Source organism: Amphibalanus amphitrite, unplaced genomic scaffold, assembly GCF_019059575.1.
Source record: "Amphibalanus amphitrite isolate SeventyFive unplaced genomic scaffold, NRLGWU_Aamphi_draft 000135F_arrow, whole genome shotgun sequence".
NCBI lineage: Eukaryota > Metazoa > Arthropoda > Thecostraca > Balanomorpha > Balanidae > Amphibalanus > Amphibalanus amphitrite.
The window spans coordinates 678634-700666 of NW_024881630.1; the positions used below are offsets into that span (position 1 = coordinate 678634).

General features: G+C 47.1%; 2 protein-coding genes across 20 annotated transcripts; one reads left to right on the plus strand and one right to left on the minus strand.

Annotated features, from left to right (window-relative positions):
• The first annotated feature begins 27 nt into the window (after positions 1–27).
• LOC122382237 (ras-related protein Rab-43-like) lies at positions 28–11479 on the plus strand. 19 transcript variants are annotated; one of them, XM_043367319.1, is made up of 7 exons: positions 28–220; positions 4461–4657; positions 4993–5077; positions 5273–5371; positions 6989–7143; positions 7496–7528; positions 8432–11479. In XM_043367319.1, exons 2-7 carry the CDS (start codon positions 4472–4474, stop codon positions 8531–8533), a joined length of 660 nt encoding a protein of 219 aa, XP_043223254.1. In that variant the 5' UTR covers positions 28–220; positions 4461–4471; the 3' UTR covers positions 8534–11479. The 19 variants fall into 19 exon arrangements, with proteins under 19 accessions (XP_043223254.1, XP_043223246.1, XP_043223251.1 ...); XM_043367311.1 differs by having other exon boundaries at positions 34–47; XM_043367321.1 differs by having other exon boundaries at positions 42–64.
• Positions 11480–11580: 101 nt separating this feature from the next.
• LOC122382239 lies at positions 11581–20574 on the minus strand. The gene is made up of 6 exons (XM_043367328.1): positions 20406–20574; positions 16651–16824; positions 16289–16442; positions 14059–14205; positions 12564–12707; positions 11581–12267 (listed from the first exon to the last, which is right to left on the minus strand). The coding sequence occupies exons 1-6, from the start codon at positions 20557–20559 to the stop codon at positions 12192–12194; spliced, it is 849 nt and encodes a 282-aa protein (XP_043223263.1). The 5' UTR covers positions 20560–20574; the 3' UTR covers positions 11581–12191.
• Positions 20575–22033: the final 1459 nt, after the last annotated feature.

Consider the following 22033-nt stretch of genomic DNA (forward strand, 5'->3'; position numbering starts at 1 on the left):
GCACACAAAATAGCCGGCTGCCGAACACTGATTGAAGCTTGTTTTGTGTGTGTGCATTGACTTTGTCAATTTTATTTGTTTTATTTCCAAATTATTTTCACAGTGGGATGGGGTGCCTGTGTGCAAGAGTTTTGCCTTCTCTGCAAGGACAAGAAATGTATTTTGCTTCTTTCATTACCTTCCCTCACCACACATCGACATTGACATGGGAATTCCAAAGGTCATGGCGCTTTGGCTTTGCGGCTGTTAAACGCAGTTCACACTTGCCCGTAAGGTCTGCCGGTGACGGGCCCGACACCGTCAAAACGGCCGAAACTGACGGAGCGACGGCCGTCAGGTCGACGGTCATGTGTGAACCGGCAGTGTTTGACGGCCGGCAACAGCTGACTGCGCCGGCGCCGGACCTGACGGCCGTCGCTTTGGAAAGTTCAGCAATGTTCAACTTTTGACGGTGACGGGCCCGTCGGTTTGAATGTCTGCGTGTTGGAGGAAGAGGAAAAGTAACGTTCTCATGCAGCATGAAGCTTATATGCATTTTTAAGATCATTTATACCATTTTCCATGCATCTGTTGAGATGGAAGCATTTATTACGGCACGATATCTTGAGATTCGATCCCTGATTTAAATCAACGAACCGATGTGTCTTTCTTTTAAATAAAATTGCAGCATTATTTGACATAAAAATGTAAATGCGTGGTAATTTATTTCTGTTATTCAAAGAATATTTTTAGCCTCTCAGCCCCCATCCCCTTCCCCCATCTGCGTCAATCTCGAAATTGGTGCGCCATTTCTGTCACAGCATATGGCAGCCAATGGGAGCTACCAAATCTCAACTTTCGTCTGACGGGCTGCAGGCCGTCAGGTCGACGGTGACGGGCCCGACACCGACAGACTGACGGTCATGTGTGAACTGCGTTTTACTCCGATTCTTATTTACTTTCATATTGATATTGGGTTCCCACTTCCCATGCACTTAAGATTGGGCTCATAAGCTTGTGATTCTATAAGATTGTTCCTGTGGTTCCTTCAACCTCCTCTAAGGTCCTCTAACCTCCTCTTGGAAAAAATTGTTCAGTTGGGCAAACTAGACCTTTGGAATCAAAATATGGAGGCATCAAAAGATTGATTCCTTATGACCATATTTGGGCATAAATGCAGACCATTTCTAACTTACCAATCACATAAAAATAAGAGAGTGTTTCAAGAAGGAGCATGCCTGATCTTGAACAGAAATGCTGGAACTATCTCCTAAGTAAAATAATATTGCTCCTATCATAACAATTTGAATTCTATAGGTAGTGAAAGGCAATCAAGGAATTGATTCACTTTAAACAGATAATCATAATATTGATTCCCCATCAGCTGGCTAATCATTATTTTGATTCACATGTAATGTTAACAGATAGGCAACAATGACTTGCAAGAATACAGCATTTATCTTGCTATTGTTCTCATTTAGTGGTATCCTCAGCACCACAACAGATACCTATAGCATTGTTGTACTTTACCTTCACTACATTTGATAACAATTCACAATTTTTAAATGTCAAGAATACAAAAACTGAAGCAACAGGTAAAAACGATATAAATAATATAAAAGCACTACAACAATGATAATTAGGGGTTTAAAAATTTCATTTTGCCATTTTACACAAATGCTGATTGTTTAGTATGTGATTCATGATACAAAAATAACATACAGCATGATTTCCTCAAAACAGCTTTTACGTGATGGACAGTGGCTCTGTCTCTTTCCCATTCACAAGGCCAAAGGGACAATTTCTTAGCTTTGAGGTAACACTTTTTGCAAACCTACCACATTTTTCTACCTTTTTAAAGAAAAATCTCACCGTCATGGGCCTTTTTTCAACCGTAACGGTACATTTGAAGTCAAAAGTGTACCCAAATGAATCAAAAAATTGATTCCATGCCCATATTTGGTCATGGCTCCTCCCACCAGAATCAAATTATTGATGCCTCCATATTTTGATTCCAAAAGTCTAGTTTGCCCAACTGTGTTCCCTTTGGTTGAAGTTCTTCTAAACTCATCCAGATTCCAAATTCACCACTGCTATTGCCTCCTCCCTCATCTTAAAAAAGCTGGATTTTTGGTTGAGGCTCTGTGTAGACATTCAATGACACACGTAGTTACAAACATGATTTTTTATAAGCAAGGTTTGGGTGATAAGGAAATGATTCAGGTTGTGGAGGTTGAGGAGGATGCTGGATGTTGATGTGGTGATATTTTTTAAGAATTTATTTCAAATATTTATCCCTTTTTATTTCAAAGCAATGTTTGTCTCCAATTCTTTGTCTATCAAAAGTCAAAGCTCATTCAACCTCCCCCAAGATTTAAAAAAGGATTATTACCAGAACAAACCCTAGGACAGATCTTCATCTGAAAATACTTGCATGACTGATGCACATATCCTTCTCACTTAATGCCCCCCTGATCTGAGCGGGGCAGTCTTTTACTGCCAAGGATAGCTGCTCAGGCATGCTCACTGCCCACATGTAATGAGGTGACCTGACCACTGGTGGGAACTGGGTCACCTCCACCTGTCATTTGTGATGGAGTCAACCTTCATGGTTTGTTAGGGTTGCTGCCCAGACAAATGTCCTCACCTAATTCCTGTTATCTTTCTGACTGTGAAAAGGTCTCATTAGAATCTTAGATCAAAGGTGCCTAACCAGTGAAAATTATAAGGCACTCGTTTTATGGACTTTCATTTAGGCTTTTAAGGTCTTTTTCAGACAGTAAAATCAGTGCTTTTGACCAATTAAGAAGCATTTACTTAAAAACCTAAAAAAACATTGGAGATTGATCACTTTGATTGGATGGGAATATATATCAAGTGTTTGTAACAGTTACCAATGTGGGAGGCATCTAACTTTTTGCTTTTACTGAAAGGTCAAGGTAGCTTGGAGCTTTATACCTTCAGTAGGTGATCTGATTGATATTTGCCCTGTGGAATTGGTGTGCTGCTGTTGTGCAGATGTGACAGCGACACTCACTGAAGCGTGGTAACTGCCAATTGGTAATATTGTCACCACACTTTAGACAGTAAGGGCAAGTCAATTGTCATGTTTAAATTGTATGGTTTAAACTGCTTGTCACAAAGGCCATTATAGACCTGAACACTGGCTTGTCAATTGTCATTTTTCAGATTTTGAAGTTCTGACCTCTAAGGGGATGGTTGTGTGCATGTTGCATATTAATTAACCCTCGCCGGACCTACTGGTTTTCTACATACGCCCCGGCCGAGGGGGGGGGGGGTGGGCGGGTACGACCCTCCCCCCCTCGCCATTTCGCCCCTGGTGGAGCTAGCGCGTCGCGGAAAAAACGAGCGTGTGCGCCGTTACGAGACGCAGAGATTGGTACCCGATTGTAAGGTCCTAGGTCAACCGGTGACCTCAGAGGTCAGGTCAAGTGCCCCAAGGTACGGTTCAGTTTTTGGTGAATACCTTCGCAAAAAACGGCCGCAGAGCGCCGATTTTGGCAGCATCGTGTTCGCCTTGCTCAGGCGCGTCGAATGATATACTTTTTGTCCGGGTCAGGTCAACTTGGGGTGGTGACCTCAGGTCAAGGTCAGGTCAGCACCCCCAGGTCACGAAGTTGGTCGAAAGAGGTCATGTCGCATATCATTCGATTCGGTAGGCCTTCCTAAGTCCATTGGTGGCTTTCCCGACTCGCTAGCTCAATTTGATCAAGAGTTATTGACGAAAAACTAATATGACCTTGATGACGCCATAAATGACGTCACGCAAGGTCAACATTGCAAAAGTGACGCATCTAACCTTGCAAGGAGTGCATCAAATCACGATTCTGTGTGCTTGAGATAGTTGGAGATCGTTCCCGGCGCCAGAATAGCAGTTTTCATTTTTCCCCCATTGACTTATAATGGTGAGGTCATGAAAATGACCTGACCTCATATGACCTTTAGGAAAAATCCGAGATATACAAGTTGTGAGACTCATAATGGATACTAGATCCTGCAAGTTTCATTTCCCTGTGACATCTCCTCTGGCAGTGAGGGCGTTGCGAAGTTGCGACATCTGAAGACCGTGCAGAGGTTCACTTATGACGTCATAGGTCAGTGACCTGACCTGACACAAAAAATGCGGTCGGTGTCAAAAGATCCGGCTTGAATCAAAGGTCAGGTATGCCAAGTTTCAGCTCTCTATCGCCAGCGTGTTCGGAGCTATCGCGAAAAAACCCTATGGGGGGGGGGCGGCACCCCCCCCCCCTCGGCCGGGGGGGGGGGTTAAAGCATACATTTTGATCTGAGGTGTTGAAACATTTGATAGCATACATTTTGTCCTGAATTGGTGTTCTCCAAAAAAAGGGCTCACCAATCCCATTTTTCCCTACTCTTCTTCTCTGACCAACGAGGTATGTACTCAGCTGTTTTTTTTTTTATACTAAAGAACAATTATGAACAACTGTCATTTATTCCAGGTAACAGAAAAATGGCTAGAACAGAAGAAGACCAGTTTGATTTCCTGTTCAAGGTGGTTTTGATTGGTGATTGTGGGGTAGGAAAGACTTGTGTTGTGACAAGGTTCAAGTCAGGTAACTTTGTTGAAAGGCACTCAAGTACTATTGGAGTAGATTTTTCCATGAAGACAATTATGGTGGATGGCAAAAAAGTCAAGGTTGGTTTAATACTTTATTATTGATCAGAAAGGGTAAATATCATACCATATGCAATATAGATCTATGTTTTGTCCATGTGTGCAATAGGTACATCTATGCAATTTGTGTCTATGAAGCAAGGGTTTTTAATTATTTATATTTCATCATTCAAAAGTCACCACATTTAAGTACACTGCACAGTGCACACCCCATATCTAAAGTTATTCCTACTCAAAATGTGTTTATCAAAAGCATAAAATTCCTTTATGAATAACTGTTTCCTTCTATGTTGTTGATTATGCTAATCAGCATGTGTGTCCCATTCTTAGCTGGTGTCGTCTGTTTCATTTTACAGCTCCAAATCTGGGATACTGCTGGGCAGGAGAGGTTCAGAACTATCACACAAAGCTATTACAGGTCTGCACATGGAGTCATCATAGGTAAGCATGTCTGGAAAAGGGCGTTTTCAATATTGCATCTCTATACGATTTGATATTTGTGTCACTTTGATAGGTACCTGTACTCAAATAATATCACTAGGGGCAAGTAAACACTTTTGATAAAAGTATGTCATACCTACCCCTGGCCACTCTAGTTAATAGCCCGTCTCTCCGCCGTTCGCGCCGCCGTTGCAGTGTACGACGTGACGAAGCGGTCGTCGTTCACTAGCGTGCGCCGCTGGATGGACGAGGTACGGCGCTACACCACTCCGAACGTGGCCGTCGTGCTGATCGGTGAGTCGCGAGAGCGGCCCGGGGACACCGGGCGCCGACCTGTCCGGCGCGGAGCAGGAATGATGGTTTGTAGGGGCTGCTGCTGCTGGCTAGCCGTTGCTATCGTCTTATTGGCGTTACTCGATGTGTTTCCTAATCAACGTCAGCTGATAGCGTTTTTTTCTTTCTTTTTTTTTGTTAGAAATGTGACGTTACTCGGCACCTACCGTCATGCCTCACACCATACTGCGTTCCGTCGCCTCACATACCGTCGTTAGGTCAGAGTATCGCCTTATATGTCGCAGTTACATCACAGTGCCACGTCACAATTATGGCCATTACATCAGCGTCATGTAACCTACCGTCAGGCATCGGAAGGATTGTGATTGCAGGATTGCAAAATCCTGATTGCATTCCTTTTTGGTGGATTGCACCTGGATTTGAAATCCATTCCAAAAAACAGGATTTGATTGCGGATTGGATTGCATCATACTTCCAATTTTTGCAATCCAATCCGGATTGTGTTTGATTAGTGCTTTGAAATGGTTTGTTGCGATTGAAAATTATAAGATCGGCTTCATCGGCTTAATGTACTTTGCTATCAAGGGCTTTACATCGAAACTTGAAATAATTTAAACGCTTTTAAAGGGACCCTCCCACCTTAACATTAGATTTGAGTTGAGATAGCCAAAACGGGGTCCCTGGCTCACAATTACCGGTTTCGGCACTCACAACATCGAGAAATGCCTTAAATCAGAAATATTGAATTTCAAAATTGCAGCGTTTTGATTCAGAGGGGCTAATGCATAGGAATATCCCTCTGAATGTGTGACGTCAGCGCAGATATCTAACGATTTTTAAATGTTTGACTAAAACGTTTTGTAGCACGCGGTGGTATATGCTGCTTTGCGCGCAACAAGTGCCGCACTTTCAGCTGCCAAACTATTGCTTCCAAATAAAGTCGCTAGGAACAGCGGAGAGATCCCAAAAAGTAAACAAAAGTAAAAGTCTAATATCTTGAAAACCGGTGAATGTTTTCAGTGAAATTTGGTAGATATTCGTTTTCGCTCTTTCTGAACCGAGCGACATCACTTTCATGCCAATTCATAAACTTTTTTGAAGGTGGGAGGGTCCCTTTAATTTAAACGCTCAAAATATCTAATATACGCTGATGGACTACATAGGAAGGACAAAATTACGTATTTGAGGGCGAGTTTTAAAAACATAAAACACTGGTTGGGTAGAGGTTTAAATGTGGGGGTGTTTGAGGCAAAAAATATTTCCCATAAAATACCTGTGCCTTAGATAGGAATTACTCGCAAGACTAGGTACTAGAAATGGGTGATTTGGGGATGGAGGCACGGCCCTATGCCCCCTCCCTCCCCCAGATCCACTAGTGCACATAATAATGCAACAGGATTGCAAAAAAGGATTGCGGATTTGATCACAATCCAAGTGAAAAAATGGGATTGCAGGTAGGAATGCAATCCACTTCGGCACTAGGAATGTGGATTGGGAATGCAATCCTTTCAAAAAGGATTTTACCGATGCCTGCCTACCGTCACTACGTCACAGCGTCATTTTACGTCATACACCATTGTCACGTCACACACGTCACATTCCATCCCCATCGGACAGGAAACAAGTGCGACATGGCCGACCACGAGATCAAGCCGGAGGAGACGGACGCGCTGATGGACAGCTACCCGGAGATCTTCGCCTTCATCGAGACGTCGGCCAAGGAGAACCACAAGGTGGAGGAGCCGTTCCTGCGGCTCGCCAAGGTCCTTGTGGTGAGTTAGATAGGATGGGGCGGTGGATGTGGTAGGGGGAGGGATGGGTGGACATACGCTGGGGATGCACGCGAATGAGGTAGGGACTGGAGAGACAGGGTAGTATGGTAGGAGATGGCTGATACAGGATAGGCGGGGAGGGGGGGGGGAAGAGGCGATGGGTTATATAGGTGAGTGAACGGTATGGAAATGAATTTTGAACGGGATTTGTGAGAAAGGGTTTATCGAGTCAAACAACGTTGACGGCTATAGAGTGCAATTTTTATTCCTGGCGATCGAGGAGATAAAAGTTTGATAGTATGGTTACTAAATCTGACATGTGTATGTCCTGTGCATCTGCATGTGTTTTCAGGACAACGATCGTGCAGTCACGAGCCCGTATTATGTAAGTGTGTTGGTTTGCTGGGGACATCGGTGATTTTTGGGCTTCACAGTACAAAGTACCTACAGTGTGAAACTGGAAGTCCTGTCGGTATATTGTTATTTGTTATCCTCTCATTTGTCGCTGCTTTGGGGGCTTGCGCACTTTTACACTCGGGTCTCTGATAGACCGTCCTTCCTAGCATTGGGTGGGCTTTGTGTGATCTGCTTGGATTTCGGCATGACAGTCACTACTCACTATGCTATTTTTTGTGTATTATGGGTGATGACATTTAGGCTGACCTTGTGTTCCTGGGGCATCGCCTCATATAGCTATGAAGTGAATCCGTCGCGATGAAGTGAATGTATTGGGGCGTGGATCCGTCAGATCTTGTGTTGGCTCGTGCCCGCCCGCGGGCTAGCAAGGCGTGGGCCGGGAATTGTTGGCTTACCGTGGGTGTCGTGTCAATTGTCACGTAGCCTGTGTACTGGGTTTAGTGGGTCATATTCACTCGACTCCAATGGTATATGACGCGTCACTGCGCTGTTACTGCCAGTTACATCCGGTGAGTCAGGTGTGAGTCATGGACCCCGATCCAGTTGAGTCATATCGCGTGACTTACCAGGTCGACCCAGGTGACCATGTGACATGTCCAGTGTCCACGCCTTTGTTCAATAGACCCATGTCCAGTGGAGTCACGTAACACCCGCCGGCTGTCCGTCTGCTGCTGTCCGTTGAATCCGTCTGTCGTACAATAAGTGACATGACCTACCCCTAACCGTAAATATGTGTCGCTCGGACCCGGTCCAGTGGAGTCGTGCGACACCGTCTGACCATACCCGTCTATCCCTCGCTCTACACCATACCTCAGTTGTGTTGTGTGACTCAACGTCTAACCGTGCCCGTCCACCCGTCTCTATCCGTCAGAGTCAGACACACCTGAGCACCGAGCCACTGTCGTCTGCCTCCGACCCGATCCGGATCGACGCCGGCCGGCCGGTCGGTGGCGGCGGCTGCTGTTCGCGGTGAGCCCACCCGCCGGCCGGTCCGCCGCTGCCTGACACGGCTGCCGCTATCACCAGCACCCTGCGACTCCGCACCGATCGCTGTTACTGGTCTTCAGCCGCCGACTGGGTGAGTTACACCGACCCAACGGTATGAAATGCCTGCCCCTTGTGTGCAGTGAGGTCGACGGTGTAAACACAGCAAGCGAGCTAGCTGTGGTTGATACTAGCGCGGGGATGAGATCGGGGCCCCCGAATATGGTGCCTGTACTCAGCGGCAGTCTCGGGTACTTTGTGTCCAGTTCGGTAGAGCTGGAGCACTGGAGCGGTCGCCGTGTACAGCGGAGCCGAGTGGGAAGTACCGCAGTGTGCCGGGCGGTGATGGATTCCGGCGGCGTGATGAAGCTGACAGCGGGTTCAGTGACAGACCTCCCCCTACTGATGACGCTCTGCCAGAAGGGACACCGAGCGGCCGCAGTCCCCTCGCGATATTTTTCTACGGCCTGGTCGGCCCTGCCGGAGCACTTAGTCGGCTGAATGGAGGTGGTCCGGCTGAGCGCGAGTGATAGGTGTGCTTTAATGCGGCGCCGACCTGTGTTTGTCTGTGATCGGGAAACCGCAGGTATAGTGCGGAATGGATCAAAGCACTGCAGGTAAAGTGCGGAGTGAGAGCTGATCTCGGCATGGCCACGGAACTTAGCAGGCTGTTGGCTGATCCCACCCGTTACTGGGCAGTTTGGGCAGGCAGAGCTGCTTGAATTTAAAAAAGAATCGAACCTTTACCCTTTGGCAGTCACAAAATTGTTCACAGGCATCTTGGCTGTCTGTATTTATTCACAAAAACAAGATGCGAGTCAATTTGCCGTCCAGTTTCTTTTTATAAGAGTAATAGATTTACAAGTAAAGTAGCGTTGCGATACCCTGGCTAATTTGGTAATTTATATAAGGGGCTCACACAATCAGTTTGATGCTTTTACACGGTCATTTTGGTGAACCTTTTTATATCAGTCTTTGTTCCTTGCGATAACTGGGTGTAACGCATGCAGCGGATGTTTGAGCTAGTGACTGGTACGCTTTGCTCACTCCCGGTATTGCGCTAAGTGCTTATTAATCTGTTCTGCGATGTACTTATTAGTATGGTTTGTAGTCTGTAGGACTTTTGCCAGTAGCCGCTGTAGGAGTGTGTTTTGTAGGCGTTTAGTTCTCGTTACGGCCCGAGAGCCGGCTGGTGTTCCGCTCCCCGCAGCGGGTTCACTGGCTGCTAGTGGCAGCTTCCAGCGCGCGGCTCGATTGCCTATACAGTATATAGCTTCTGCTGAGCGATCATGAACCGGATCATTGCCAGCACATTAACACTATGAACACTACTTACCTGTGGCTGTTTAATGTTCTGCATCGCCGTGCTAGTTTCCCTAATTCACCAGCTGTTTGTGTTTTAAGTATGACAACACTCGTCTTTGATAACAAACAAACAAGTAACAACCATATATCATATGTTTTAATGTGAGATAAAATTGTCTGGTGCCCTCCCTGTGCTGTATGATTTATGTTAATCATTTGCAGGAGGTATGAACTTTTGTTAAACGTTTATTTCACGATTTAAGAAACAAACGCACAAGCTCCGAAATCCGAAATGTGTGCAGTTTCGTCTAGATTAAGATGTTTCCAGAAAGCAACCAATCTATTTGTATTAATAAGTGTCAATATAAGGTCCCAGTGAAGGCCTACAGCGTTCAATTATAAAACATCTGTCCATTTAACTTTGTTTTCAACGACGTTACCTCGCACTCTGCACGGGATTATTAGCATTTATAAATTGTGGTTGCTGGGAAAGTGATACTTAATTGATATGATCTCGATTTTTGGTGGAACTATAAAACCTTCGTTAACTTATACTCAAGTTTTTGAATGGGTTAGGAAGTTTTCATGCATGTGTATATGTTTATGGCATATATTGTGCATGGTGCGATAGCTCATGGGGTTTTGTTTAACGCAAAGGGTCATTTTGACCCTTTGTGTAAAGACTTGCTTTGGTTTATTGCAGTAGATACATACCCACAATATTTTTCCCAATTCTAATGTTTGTTGTGGTACGATTTAAATATGTTCGCATTTATCGTATTGCCCGAAGAGTAGGCGTCAAATTAAAACTAATGATTATTTATTTGCTAAATGCTGCTGTCATAACGTTTAACGCCAAAGATAATGCACCGTATCTTTTTGTAACGACTTCCTAAGTCTTGTTTTTAACATCCCTCTATTTCGTGGGCCACTCGGGACACTTTGCTTTATTTTCTGTCATTCTGTCATCTTTGTCTAGTCTAAACTTCTATTAAAAAAAAACTTCGAGAATTGATTGTCCAAATTAAACTTGATTATTTTATTTACCCATTGCGGTTCCACGTTAAATCTTTTTTTTTCTTATTCTAGGCTGCTATGTTTGTGCTTACGATGTTCCATGTCTTATATGCTACCCGATAGATAATGTTCCTATGTTGTGTAAGTTTTGCTTTGTTTTCTATCATGTTGCTTTAAGTCGCTGTCTTTCGCCACTAGTGTGGAGTCGCCGGTTTTGTAGGCGCCCTGGTTCGTTTTTGATGGTATCTGCAGTGTTTTCTGTATGGACAGGGCGGTGTTTCACGGGACGCTGCTACCACGCTACTATCAAATTGCGCGAGCTGACGTCACACTTGTGGTAGTGTTGGAGCAATGGGCCTGTTGATGTTTCCATGGAAACCCAATTTGACACGTGTAAAAGCAGCGTGCTGCTATCACCGGTGAAACAGGGCCCTGGGTGTGTGTCGCTGGCGGACTGGGCCTGCCAGGGGAAATCACCAGCCGCCGGTACGACCGTCCGTCCGGTCGGTGAGGCTCGAACGGCGTGGAGTACCGCGGATTGTCCTGTGAGCCTGCCCGCATTGTGTCGGTCACAGCTACATTCCAGTGTCAATACAGAGGATCACCCATGCCAGATGTGTGTACCGACCGAGGGATAAAGGGACGCGCCGTGGTGGCACTCCAGTCCAAACACCGTTGCGGCGAAGGTTAAGAGTAAGCAAAAGCCTGGTGCAGTGTTTGTGATTACGATTTTCGTTTATTCACGAGGAACGATTTCATAATACAACAGTCTATAATTCTATAATATCATACCTACGTACGTTACGGCGGCCGTAGGATATATGCCTCCTAATAATGCTTGATAACATCAACAAAGAAGTCGGCGGTGAATAACATGAAACAATCACACTAGAATTTACGTGTGGGTAACAAGTAACGCATTCAGTAACAATAACAATGAGCGCATCTACAGCCTTTCATATGCCACAACAGCAAAGCTCGAGCTTCCGATCCCACCTCTTTCAAGCGTCAAATTCCACTTTTCCTTGAGCGTCTGATTTCACCTTTTCTTGAGCGTCCTACTTCACCTTTTCTTGAGCTTCCCACATTTTCCACCTTCAAATGCTATGAGCGGGATTACAGCCCAGCTTGACAGTATGCCCATCTGGCATACTTTCCGTCCCTGACAGTATGCCCCGAGAATTATCTGTAACACCGGCGAATAGTACATAAGCAATGAACATCCGACCACGAACAGGCTCCCGTCGATGGTGATGTGGTTTCGTCGAGTAGACGCTACCTTCATTAACGGAAGATGCACGTAGATGGCTGTATCTTCTTATCTGTTATGCTCCGGACGGCTGATTTTCGTCAAAGGTTTTCTTCATCTTTTGTGTGATTTCATTGATCTTCGATGGTATTCTGGGAACGGTGGGCAGGTCAGTATTGGTCATTTTATTGAAGTGATTTTAAGGCTGTTTGAAAATATCTTTCACTGAAGAGACTTGTCTCCCTATTCCGTAAAAGAGAGCCTTGAGATTCCACAGAAAAGTGGCGTGTTTTTATCAACGGTGTTTGTCACAGTGGAAGTTCACGGGTCTGTTCCTGTGGATATCCACTCGGGTGTTCTCCCATGTGGATGGCCTCCCTGGTATCCTACCCTGTCAATGTCCTCCGGTGCGAGCGTCTACTCCCCCTCTCTCCCCTCCCTCTCTCACCTCCGCCGGTTCTCTCGCACCGTGGCGAGCAGCGACGACGGACACTCGTCATAGTAGTGGTCGCAAACGCCCGACTCTCGGCCCGACAGCTCCGCCCTCAGGTACTCCGGTAGTACCTCGTCTGCGTACGGACTGGTGCTCACCCTGCCGGTCACACACGTAATGACGTCACTGGGGGTCAGCTGGTGACGTCACAGAGGGTGGCGGATGAGCGGCGGGGGTCCGTTCAGTGCAAACACTCCTGCATGATCGGGACTCTTATGTTTGGAATCTAATTCATTTTTAATCTTAGGAATGCATGCCGTATGGCGGGAATAATAGCGACTGGTACCGGGTACGACTGTTGATTGCATGTCGACCTGTGCGTCGCTGGAGACTTCAGTGGCACGCACGACAGTATCACACCACGGAGTTGCGAGAAGGCAAACGTCAATAACACCATAATATGGAGACAAATAGCGCACTGGACGGGAGATTACAATAGCGGAACCCGCATAAGCACCACTTAATGGGGTCTGAATTTTCGGTCTTGCCTTCAACATCACTCAGTGGAGACTGCATCAGCGCACACGTCAACAACACCACAACATAGAGCCTGCAGCTGCGCACCCAGCACTATCACCACTCAATGAGTAGTCTAGCGCACGGGACATACCACTCAATGGAGACTGCTGCAGTGCACCAGACACACTACTCAATGGCGCATTGAAGCGCAATGAGTTACATACCTACCTAAGTGACTAGATAAGCGGCATTTGTTACTAGCGTCACTCAGCAGTGAGCGGGGACTGCTGTAACACACAGAACACCAACACTACGTTATGGAGACTGCAACGTCGTACCCGACACTAACATTGCTCATCGGAGATTGCAACAGCGCACCTAACACTGGCACCAATCAGTTGAGACTGCAATAGCGCATCTGTTTCTAACACCACTTATCGATGACTGCCGTAGCGCATCTCACACTAGCACCACACAATGGGGACTCCATTGGTGCACCCGATACCAGCATCAGAATTTTACGTCAGTGGCAGGCTCTTTAATAGCACCACAACATCGGCAGTGGCAGCGTGTGTGTGTCGGCGGTGAATCATTGCATTTAGTCCGTCTGTGTGTGGCGTATTTGTTACTTCAGGCCGGGAACCTCCATTTCAAGACATCAAGCACCGATGACAGCTGCAGTTTGAACTGCACAAGCCCAACTAACCTCAAGAAGTGGGTCTTTCGTTCCTTAAGTGTGGCCCGGTAAGACCCATCTGAACAGCTGAATGGGTAGTGGTCTGTCCGCTGCCTTCCTATGGGGCTACAAGATGCTGGTAGGCTTGCTTACCTATCGGAATACAACTTGGAGAAACTCGCCAATCCGATCGGTAGGGCCGCCTCACCATAGTAGGGCCGCTATCTTAGAGCCACTCACGCCTCACTGTAGTAAGGCCGCAAGCTGTGGGTAGGGCCGTTCACCGTGGTAGGGCGCTATGGTAGGGCCTCTCACCTGAACACCATCTGCAGAAACTCGCCGAACAGGCCGTGGTAGGGCAGCGAGCTGCGGTTCAGCTCACAGATGGCCCGCAGCAGGCAGGCCGGCCCGTTGTGGCCCAGGTTCGTCAGGTACTGCTCGATTACTTGGAACAGCGTCACCCTGCGGGAGGGGAGATGGCCGAAGGTTACAGCGGCAGTGATCTAGCAGCGCTGAGTGGGGCGAAAACAGCGTAAGGGGATACGCGCTAAACCCATCCAACATCGGGCTGAGGTAAACAGCTGGTGAAAATCGTAGCTATTTCTTGTGTCATATGTGATGAGGATTTGAATATCACATCACGTCAGTGACATATGGGGAGGTCGTATCATCTCACCTAACATCCAGCCCACACTGCCATCCGCTGAGCCGATCAGTCGCCAGTAAATCGTACACCGAACCGAACCCTCTTGACACCTGTGCCACATCTGCGCGCCGCTGACCCAGTCCCATCCCACCCCAGCCGCAGCACTGACTGACGACAGCTGATCGAGTCCAGGCAAAGAACGCCGCAAAAAGGCCGCTTGCTATTCTGTCGGCCGCCGGTGCGCCTCCCGGAGGCCAGCGGGTGGCCGGGCGGCGCGGCGGTGACCGACCTGGATGGCTGCCGCCCTTTTTTGTGGGATTTTATCGCGTGTTTCTTATCCCGCTGTGACGCCTAAGTGTGGCGCCTCAATACAAACGAGTATTATAAAAACGGCAGCGCAGTTATAGATGGACTGCGTCGTGCAAATCATGGTCCTCTCCAGATCGTTTTGGCTCTCTGACTCTTTTTTATCTTCCCCTTTCCACTTTTAAACAATGCCAACCTGCTTTTGTGATGTGTGCCTGTTATTACCGTCCTATAAGTGTAGAAATTACATGTCTTGTCTGCTGTCTGCGGCTACAGAATGTCGCACCTGTGTTGACCCTGCCCCTCTTCTTATCTTCCACGTTACCTGTGAAGGGCGCCGCCATCTAAGTTGTGTAGAACAGTACGCATCTGACCTGTCTATTGATTCGCGGCTCTCTTTTATCTGATTGTACTGATCTGCGTTCCCTTCTGACGTGTCTGTGTGACCCATGAATCCCTCTGGTTGTCTGCGACCTAGCAACAGCCCTCCACTCTATGTTATACAGGGTGGGCCAAAAAAAGTGTGTCACTTTTCAGCAGCTATTTCTCGAAAGTGGTAAGAGATATCAAAAAGAAACTTTCACAACTTAAAGAAAATCGTTTGACAAATTATATGATACCCATTTTATGAAAAAGCTTCAGTCGAACTGATGTTGCCATCGCCATTTCAAAAATGGGATATTTGCTTCTTTTATGTTTGCGCATGTGCTCGAAGTGGGCACCTCAACGCTCAAGGCCCATCTGAACGCGCTCCAGGAAGCTGACGCCCTGACCCTCTCCGCGGCGGCTGCTGTCACTTCACGCACGTACCATGATCGACGCTGACACGCAGCTCCTCCAGGCTACCGGGCTTGTTGCGATAGACGCTGTCCTTGCAGGTTCCCCAAAACCAGTAGTCCAGCGGGTTGAGGTCAGGACTGTGAGGATGCTTTTCGCTTCCCTTGGTGATCACGCTACAAGCTTTGTTCATGCAAGATGTAGCGCCACCGCACACGGCCGGAGAGACACTGCAACTGCTCCAAGAGCTCTTCGGTTGCCGCGTGATCTCCAAGGGAAGCAAAAAGCAGTGGGCTCCTCACAGTCCTGAACTCAACCCGCTGGACTACTGGTTTTGGGGAGCCTGCAAGGACAGCGTCTATCGCAACAAGCCCGGTAGCCTGGAGGAGCTGCGTGTCAGCGTCGATCATGGTACGTGCGTGAAGTGACAGCAGCCACCGCGGAGAGGGTCAGGGCGTCAGCTTCCTGGAGCGCGTTTCCGGATGGCCTTCAGCTTGGTGGTGCCCACTTCGAGCACATGCGCAAATAAAGAGATGCACAGATCCCATTTTTGAAATGATGATGGCAACGTCAGTTCGATTAAAATTTTCCATAAAATTGATATCATATAATTTGTCAAACGATTTGCTTTAAGTTGTGAAAGTTTCTTTTTCGTATCTCTTACCACTTTCGAGAAATTACTGCTGAAAAGTGACACACTTTTTTTGGCCCACCCTGTATGCACTGCGCTGCCCTCATTGTGATCCGTGACCCTCTCTGACCTCCCCTGCTCTGACCAGCCCGGCCCTCTGACCTGTCTGTAAACTGGCGACTGACCTGTCTCCGAGCGGGTGCGGGTTGTAGTCGTCCACTGTGCGCCGGTACCGCTGCTTCCTGCGGCGCGCCTTCTGCCTGCCCTGGGGCACAGACAGGCCCGGCACGATTCCCCACGGGTTGTACTCGTCCGTGATGCCGAAGTCGTCGAATATCACTGGCAGACATCACAGGGAGGGACTGTTAGCTGACTCCTCCGGAAAGAAGGAGCAGACATGATGAAGTTTGCAAAGATAAGATATGTTTTATACCAATGCGTCTATTTGCTTTTTATGATTTTCGTTTATTCATGGTTAAACAGCATTGAAGATAGATCCAGACTGAATGCAGCTATGATGTCATGCATACTCAATTCGGACACTTACTTTGAAATGGTGCACTGATGGTCAATTTTGACTCGAATCCCTTTTTCAAGTTTCTGATAAAGGGAACATTTAATGTCGGCGTTATGAAGAAGACGGTTCCCGGAGGAAAAGTTATCCTTTGCTCGTCGTAGTTGTAGGCGATCAGTCGCTTTTGCCTTCTGTTTGGCCCCGAACCTGCAGCAGAGATAATGAAGTTTGTGTCCAGTTTGTGTCTGTCGATTGTGGCTTAAAATCTACGCTACCACATTATATCAACCATGGTGGAACCCAAAACAGGCCTCCGCTCCTTCGTATCAGTCAAGCCTCCGTTCCGTCGTCTCCATCCTTAGGAAAGTGAAATCCTTCTCCACTCCTCCGTCCCCTGTTCTGGGCTGGACGGGCAACTTTATTCCATGCGGGTAGCTCCACCCCACCTGAGCAGGCCCGTAGCCGGGTGCGGTGAATGTCCAGGGGTTGGGTGGCCTGTCCACGTGATAGAGAGTCCGTCCAGACCAATGTCTCCTAATCATTCAAGTGCCAGCTATGTTTATTTTAAGTATTTAGCGATTTTAATCCATCTTCAGACAGCGAAAGTCATTCAGATTTTGCTCTTAGAGTACCTATAATGTGACATTGAAGTGATTCAGTTGTCTACGGCAAAAAAGACCACAGTATCCTCCCCTCCCCCAAAGCCCACACTTAAATCGGGCGCCACTGCACTTTTCATTTTTTCATTTCATTCATTTGTGCTGTGTGTCCAAATGGTTCTACTGACGTGTGCACTTCGGCATTCTCCATGCCGTGTTACTGACGTATGTGGCATTGCAATCTCCGCACTGTGCTACTGACGTGTGTGGCATTGCAGTCTCTACCCTGTGTTATTGACATATGAGCTACTGCAGTCTTCATGTTGTTATTGACTTGTGTGCTACTGCAGTCTTGTTCATGCTGCTGCGTGGGCTATTCCAGTCTCCGTGGTATGTGAGCTACCATGCTGTGTTATTGACGCATGGGGTATTGCAGTCTTCATGCTGTGTTATTGACGTAGGGGGTATTGCAATATCCATACTGTGTTACTGACGTATGCGGTATTGCAGTCTCCATGCTGTGTTACTGCCGTATGCGTTATTGCAGTCTCTATGCTGTGCTACTGTCTTATGCGGTATTGCAGTCTCCGTGTTGTGTTACTGGCGTACGGGGTATTGCAGTCTTCATGCTGTGCTATTGACGTATGAGGTATTGCAGTCTCCATACTGTGTTACTGACGTATGTGGTATTGCAGTCTCCGTCCATACTGTGTTACTGACGTATGTGGTATTGCAGTCTCCATCAGGGGCGGCGCCACGGGTTTTCGATAGGGGGGGACGGGGACCGAAAATCGAAAATCCCAAAAGTAGATACTGATCGTGTATGCAAAAAAAAAAACGAGGCACGTAACGCCGCGAAACTTGGCAAGGCCCAAAACACGTCGAATGGTGCATCCCGTTTCCAAACTTATCCTAGGACACCTAAGATCGATCACCTTTTCAAGCATCCTTGCCTCTAAATCAAAATTTGCAGTCTTGCCAACTCAAAGCTGGTTTCCTACAAGCTGCGAATTGCTTAGGTATGAGTATCAGTGCCAGCTATTCTTACGTTTCGTACTTTCAAATTTTCGATCTTACGTCTGGTCAGCTTCAGGGCTTCACCATCATATAGTCATGGAGGAAAAGTGGGAGTGTCTTCTGCTCTGACAAGTGCGCCAAAACTGCAATATAATTTCAGAATCATGACATCACCACCTGATCCATATGCAACGGGCAGGGTGCAGCTAATGGCAGCCGTCAGTGGTCATGTCATCGGTGGTCACTCAAAAGGCCATGCTAGGTCATGGAAGGTCACCAGCCGTTATTTGATCAAACTTTCTGATGGATTTTACTTGCCAAGAGCTTCGCGGGAAAAACGAGCGCATGCACCGTTGAAAAAATTGAGTGAAAGAGTCTCAGGTCCGGCTACCTCTGCAGGTGAAATGCCCCAGGGTAGGATTCCGGTCCTTGTTGATTAACTTCGTCAAAAATGGCAGTAGAGCTGTGATGTCGGCACCATTGTGTTCGTCATGATCGAGCTGGCACGACCTGCATCGTTCTCATATTCACCCTCCAATCGTAACAACTACAGCAGGGATTGGCAAATGGCGGGGCACCCCCTTTGGGAGGTAATGAAGGTCTCTGGAAACCTCAATCCCACATCTCTTTAGCATTAGTGGCTCTCCTTATGGAACAGGTTTCTTGACTGGTCTGTTTCACCCAAGAATTCAAAGACTAGTCAAAGTAAAACCGAGCGCACCACAGTGAGCACAATTTGATAAGCTGGTGTATCTCAATTTTCATGTAGAACCTTTCACGTATCACGGACCTAACACCCTTTCGTGCACTCATGCAAAAGCAACTGCCATGTTTCAACAGCTGGTAATGACATTTTCACAGTCGCTGACGTAAGAAGGGGAGGGATGGGGGGCTCGATTAGACCCCCAGCCGTTCGGCCGCCGACCGAACTTAGTTTTGCAGAAAAAAAACGAGTGCTATCGAACCCCTTGACGAGAGGGAGCCGATGCTATATCCAATTATAATGTCTTGGGCTACTGCGTGCTTTTTTGGTCCTGCCTGTGATCTATCCGAACACTTCTCCCCACAAGTGCTGGGGTTAAATGGCATAGATTTCAAATGGTTCCTGTGGTAGAACTGCCATGCTTGAATTTGACTAATTAGGAATGGAAATTTTTCATATAGTAACGGAAATCTATGGAATTTCAGTGAACTTGGTTTTATCGGCAATGGGGTCTGGCAGTGGGGTGGGGAGGTAATAAGTAATAACCCTGCCTGGCGCCCCAAAAAGGGGGCACGATCCCCGAGGCCCTGCCGATCACCTTGTAACTACAGGCATCACAGCTCCACACCTTTTGCAGATGGCCAGCACCCCCTGCGATGCATCCCAACAGCAATCTTTATTCAGAACCTGCCTTGATTAACCAACGATGCATTAAATGCGACGGATAGCTCTATAATGCATTATTATCAACTATTGAACGGGCCTCGCCGATAGGGGGGTACTGTACCCCCTAACTTGTGATAGCGGGGGACCTGTCCCCCCCGTCCCCCCCGGTGGCGCCGCCCATGGTCTCCATGCTGTGCTACTGACGTATGGGTTACTGTAGTCTCCACGCTGTGTTACTGGCGTATGGAGTGTTGCAGTCTCCATGCTGTCTTACTGGTGTATGGGGTATTGCAATCTCCATGCTGTCTTACTGGCGTATTGGGTATTGCAGTCTCCATGCAGTGTTACTGACGTATGTTGTATTGCAGTCTCCATGCGATGTTGCTGTCTTGTGTTACTGCAGTATGTGGTATTGCAGTCTCCATGCTGTGTTACTGCTGTATGTGGTATTGCAGTCTCCATGATGTCTTTTGACGTCTGGGGTTTGTTACTGACGTATGGGGTATTGCAGTCTCCGTACTGTGTTACCGACGTATGGGATATTGCAGTTTCCATGCTGTGCTACTGACGTATGTGGTATTACAGTCTCCATGCTGTGTTATTAACGTGTGAGCTACTGCAGTCTCCTTACTGTGTTATTTGTGTGTGCGGCATTGCAGTCACCTTACAATCTCCATGTTTCAGCGACACTGTTGTAGTGAGGCGCAATATCTATTATAATTATTGACCAGTGCTGTTTCCTGGGCTGTTACTGACCGTACGCCGTCGCGTGGTACGCCCGCTGGTGACGTGCCGTTACTGACCGTGCGCCGTGGCGTTGTACGCCGGCTGCAGGGCCGCTGGTGACGTGCTGTTACTCGCCGTTACCGCTGTACTCCAGCAGAGCAATAGCAGTAGCCACAGCGGCGATAGTAGCACTGACAGCGGTGTGACCGCCGGCGACGAGCCCGCTGGCATCCTGCACAGAATGACCGGGAGAGCTCAGGGCTGGGCAGGATCGGGTGTGCACAATGCAATCAATATTCCCAAACTGCGCTTTAACCGGGCTGACCTGGAGACCTGAGTGAGTGCTAAATGATAGGCATTGTTTTATACTGGGTGGATAAACCCAACCACAAAACATATGCGATATTTCCATTAGATTCGTCACCCAAACCCCACTAAGGAAGAAGGAACTGACACCGCGTGGACATAAATTGCAATACACTGTAGCTTGTTAATCGCTGGCTTCTAGGTATTTTAAGCAACGTTGATGATAGGTGATAGGTATGCTCATGCTGAACCCATTTCATATTTGAATGATGTTCGTTTTTGCGCAGTAATAAAAAGAAGTTTCCGGAGTCGTTAAGCGATATGCTATTTTAATTGAGTCGTTCAGGCTAGGCGTCAGATTGCTCGTCAACCTATCGCTGCAGAGCGCAGGTCTACTTCTAGCCAATGGATAAATGTCGTGCGTGGATTATCATTTAACGTCTCAGTGGGCGTGAGAGCGTCAGGGCCATCTAATTTTCGATTGAAGGTTTGCTTGATGCCCGATACCTAAAAGGATTACAGCTATCACGAGCTCCTTACTAATTGAAGCGTTTTTTTATCCCTTTAGTCCACTATCACTTTTGCGGCCGTGCGAACGTGTCGTCTGGACCAGACGACAGTTCGCGGTCCGTGGTAGTTTTCTACTCGAGCACTGCAAAGATGCATCATTCATTAGGTTCGGGTACCTGCCATTTTTTGTTGTTGTTCCATGCGAAGAGTTGCCCAAGTAATTACTTAATGTCTTCATTCTGGTTATCCCACCGCCTTAGTTCACCGATAGCTGTGTTGGACCTAACAGGCATCCTGTTCCCGTGAGTATTTCTTTTTACTGTAAAATTACGCTCTTACCTACACTAATGGGGGAGGCATTTTGTCCATGCCTTAGTGCTTGACTTGTTTGTAGGAAACAGGTGCATATAGCGTTGTTAAATTTGTCATTATTTTAACGCCATAATTATGCATTCCGTGTAAAGTACGAGTATTTATTCCGTGTAGTGAAGTTATTGACGCTAGCGGCTAGGCCACTGAAGTTCATACCAACGGATGCCTATAGGTAACCCTCCCTCTAGAAAATCTTATGATCTATCCTATCGGGTAAGAAAAGGTTGGTAAGTTTTTATTTACACAGGGTATTAGTGTCACCGAGTAGTAAAGGAATCTTGAGCGTCACCAACTAATATATCCGGATTTTTTTATCTTTTATTTGGATTCAAGTCTATTATTCCATGCCTCGCCAGTAGGACGTATAGGTAAAGAAAAGTAAAAGGTGCAAATGTTTCCCGGTTTGAACGAACGTGTCAAAACCACGCGTCAATAAGTGCAGAAAAGGACAGCAGTGCTTTGCTTTTGGTGACTCGCAGCCTATCCTGACCTTCCTTGGACAATGGACATGTATTCG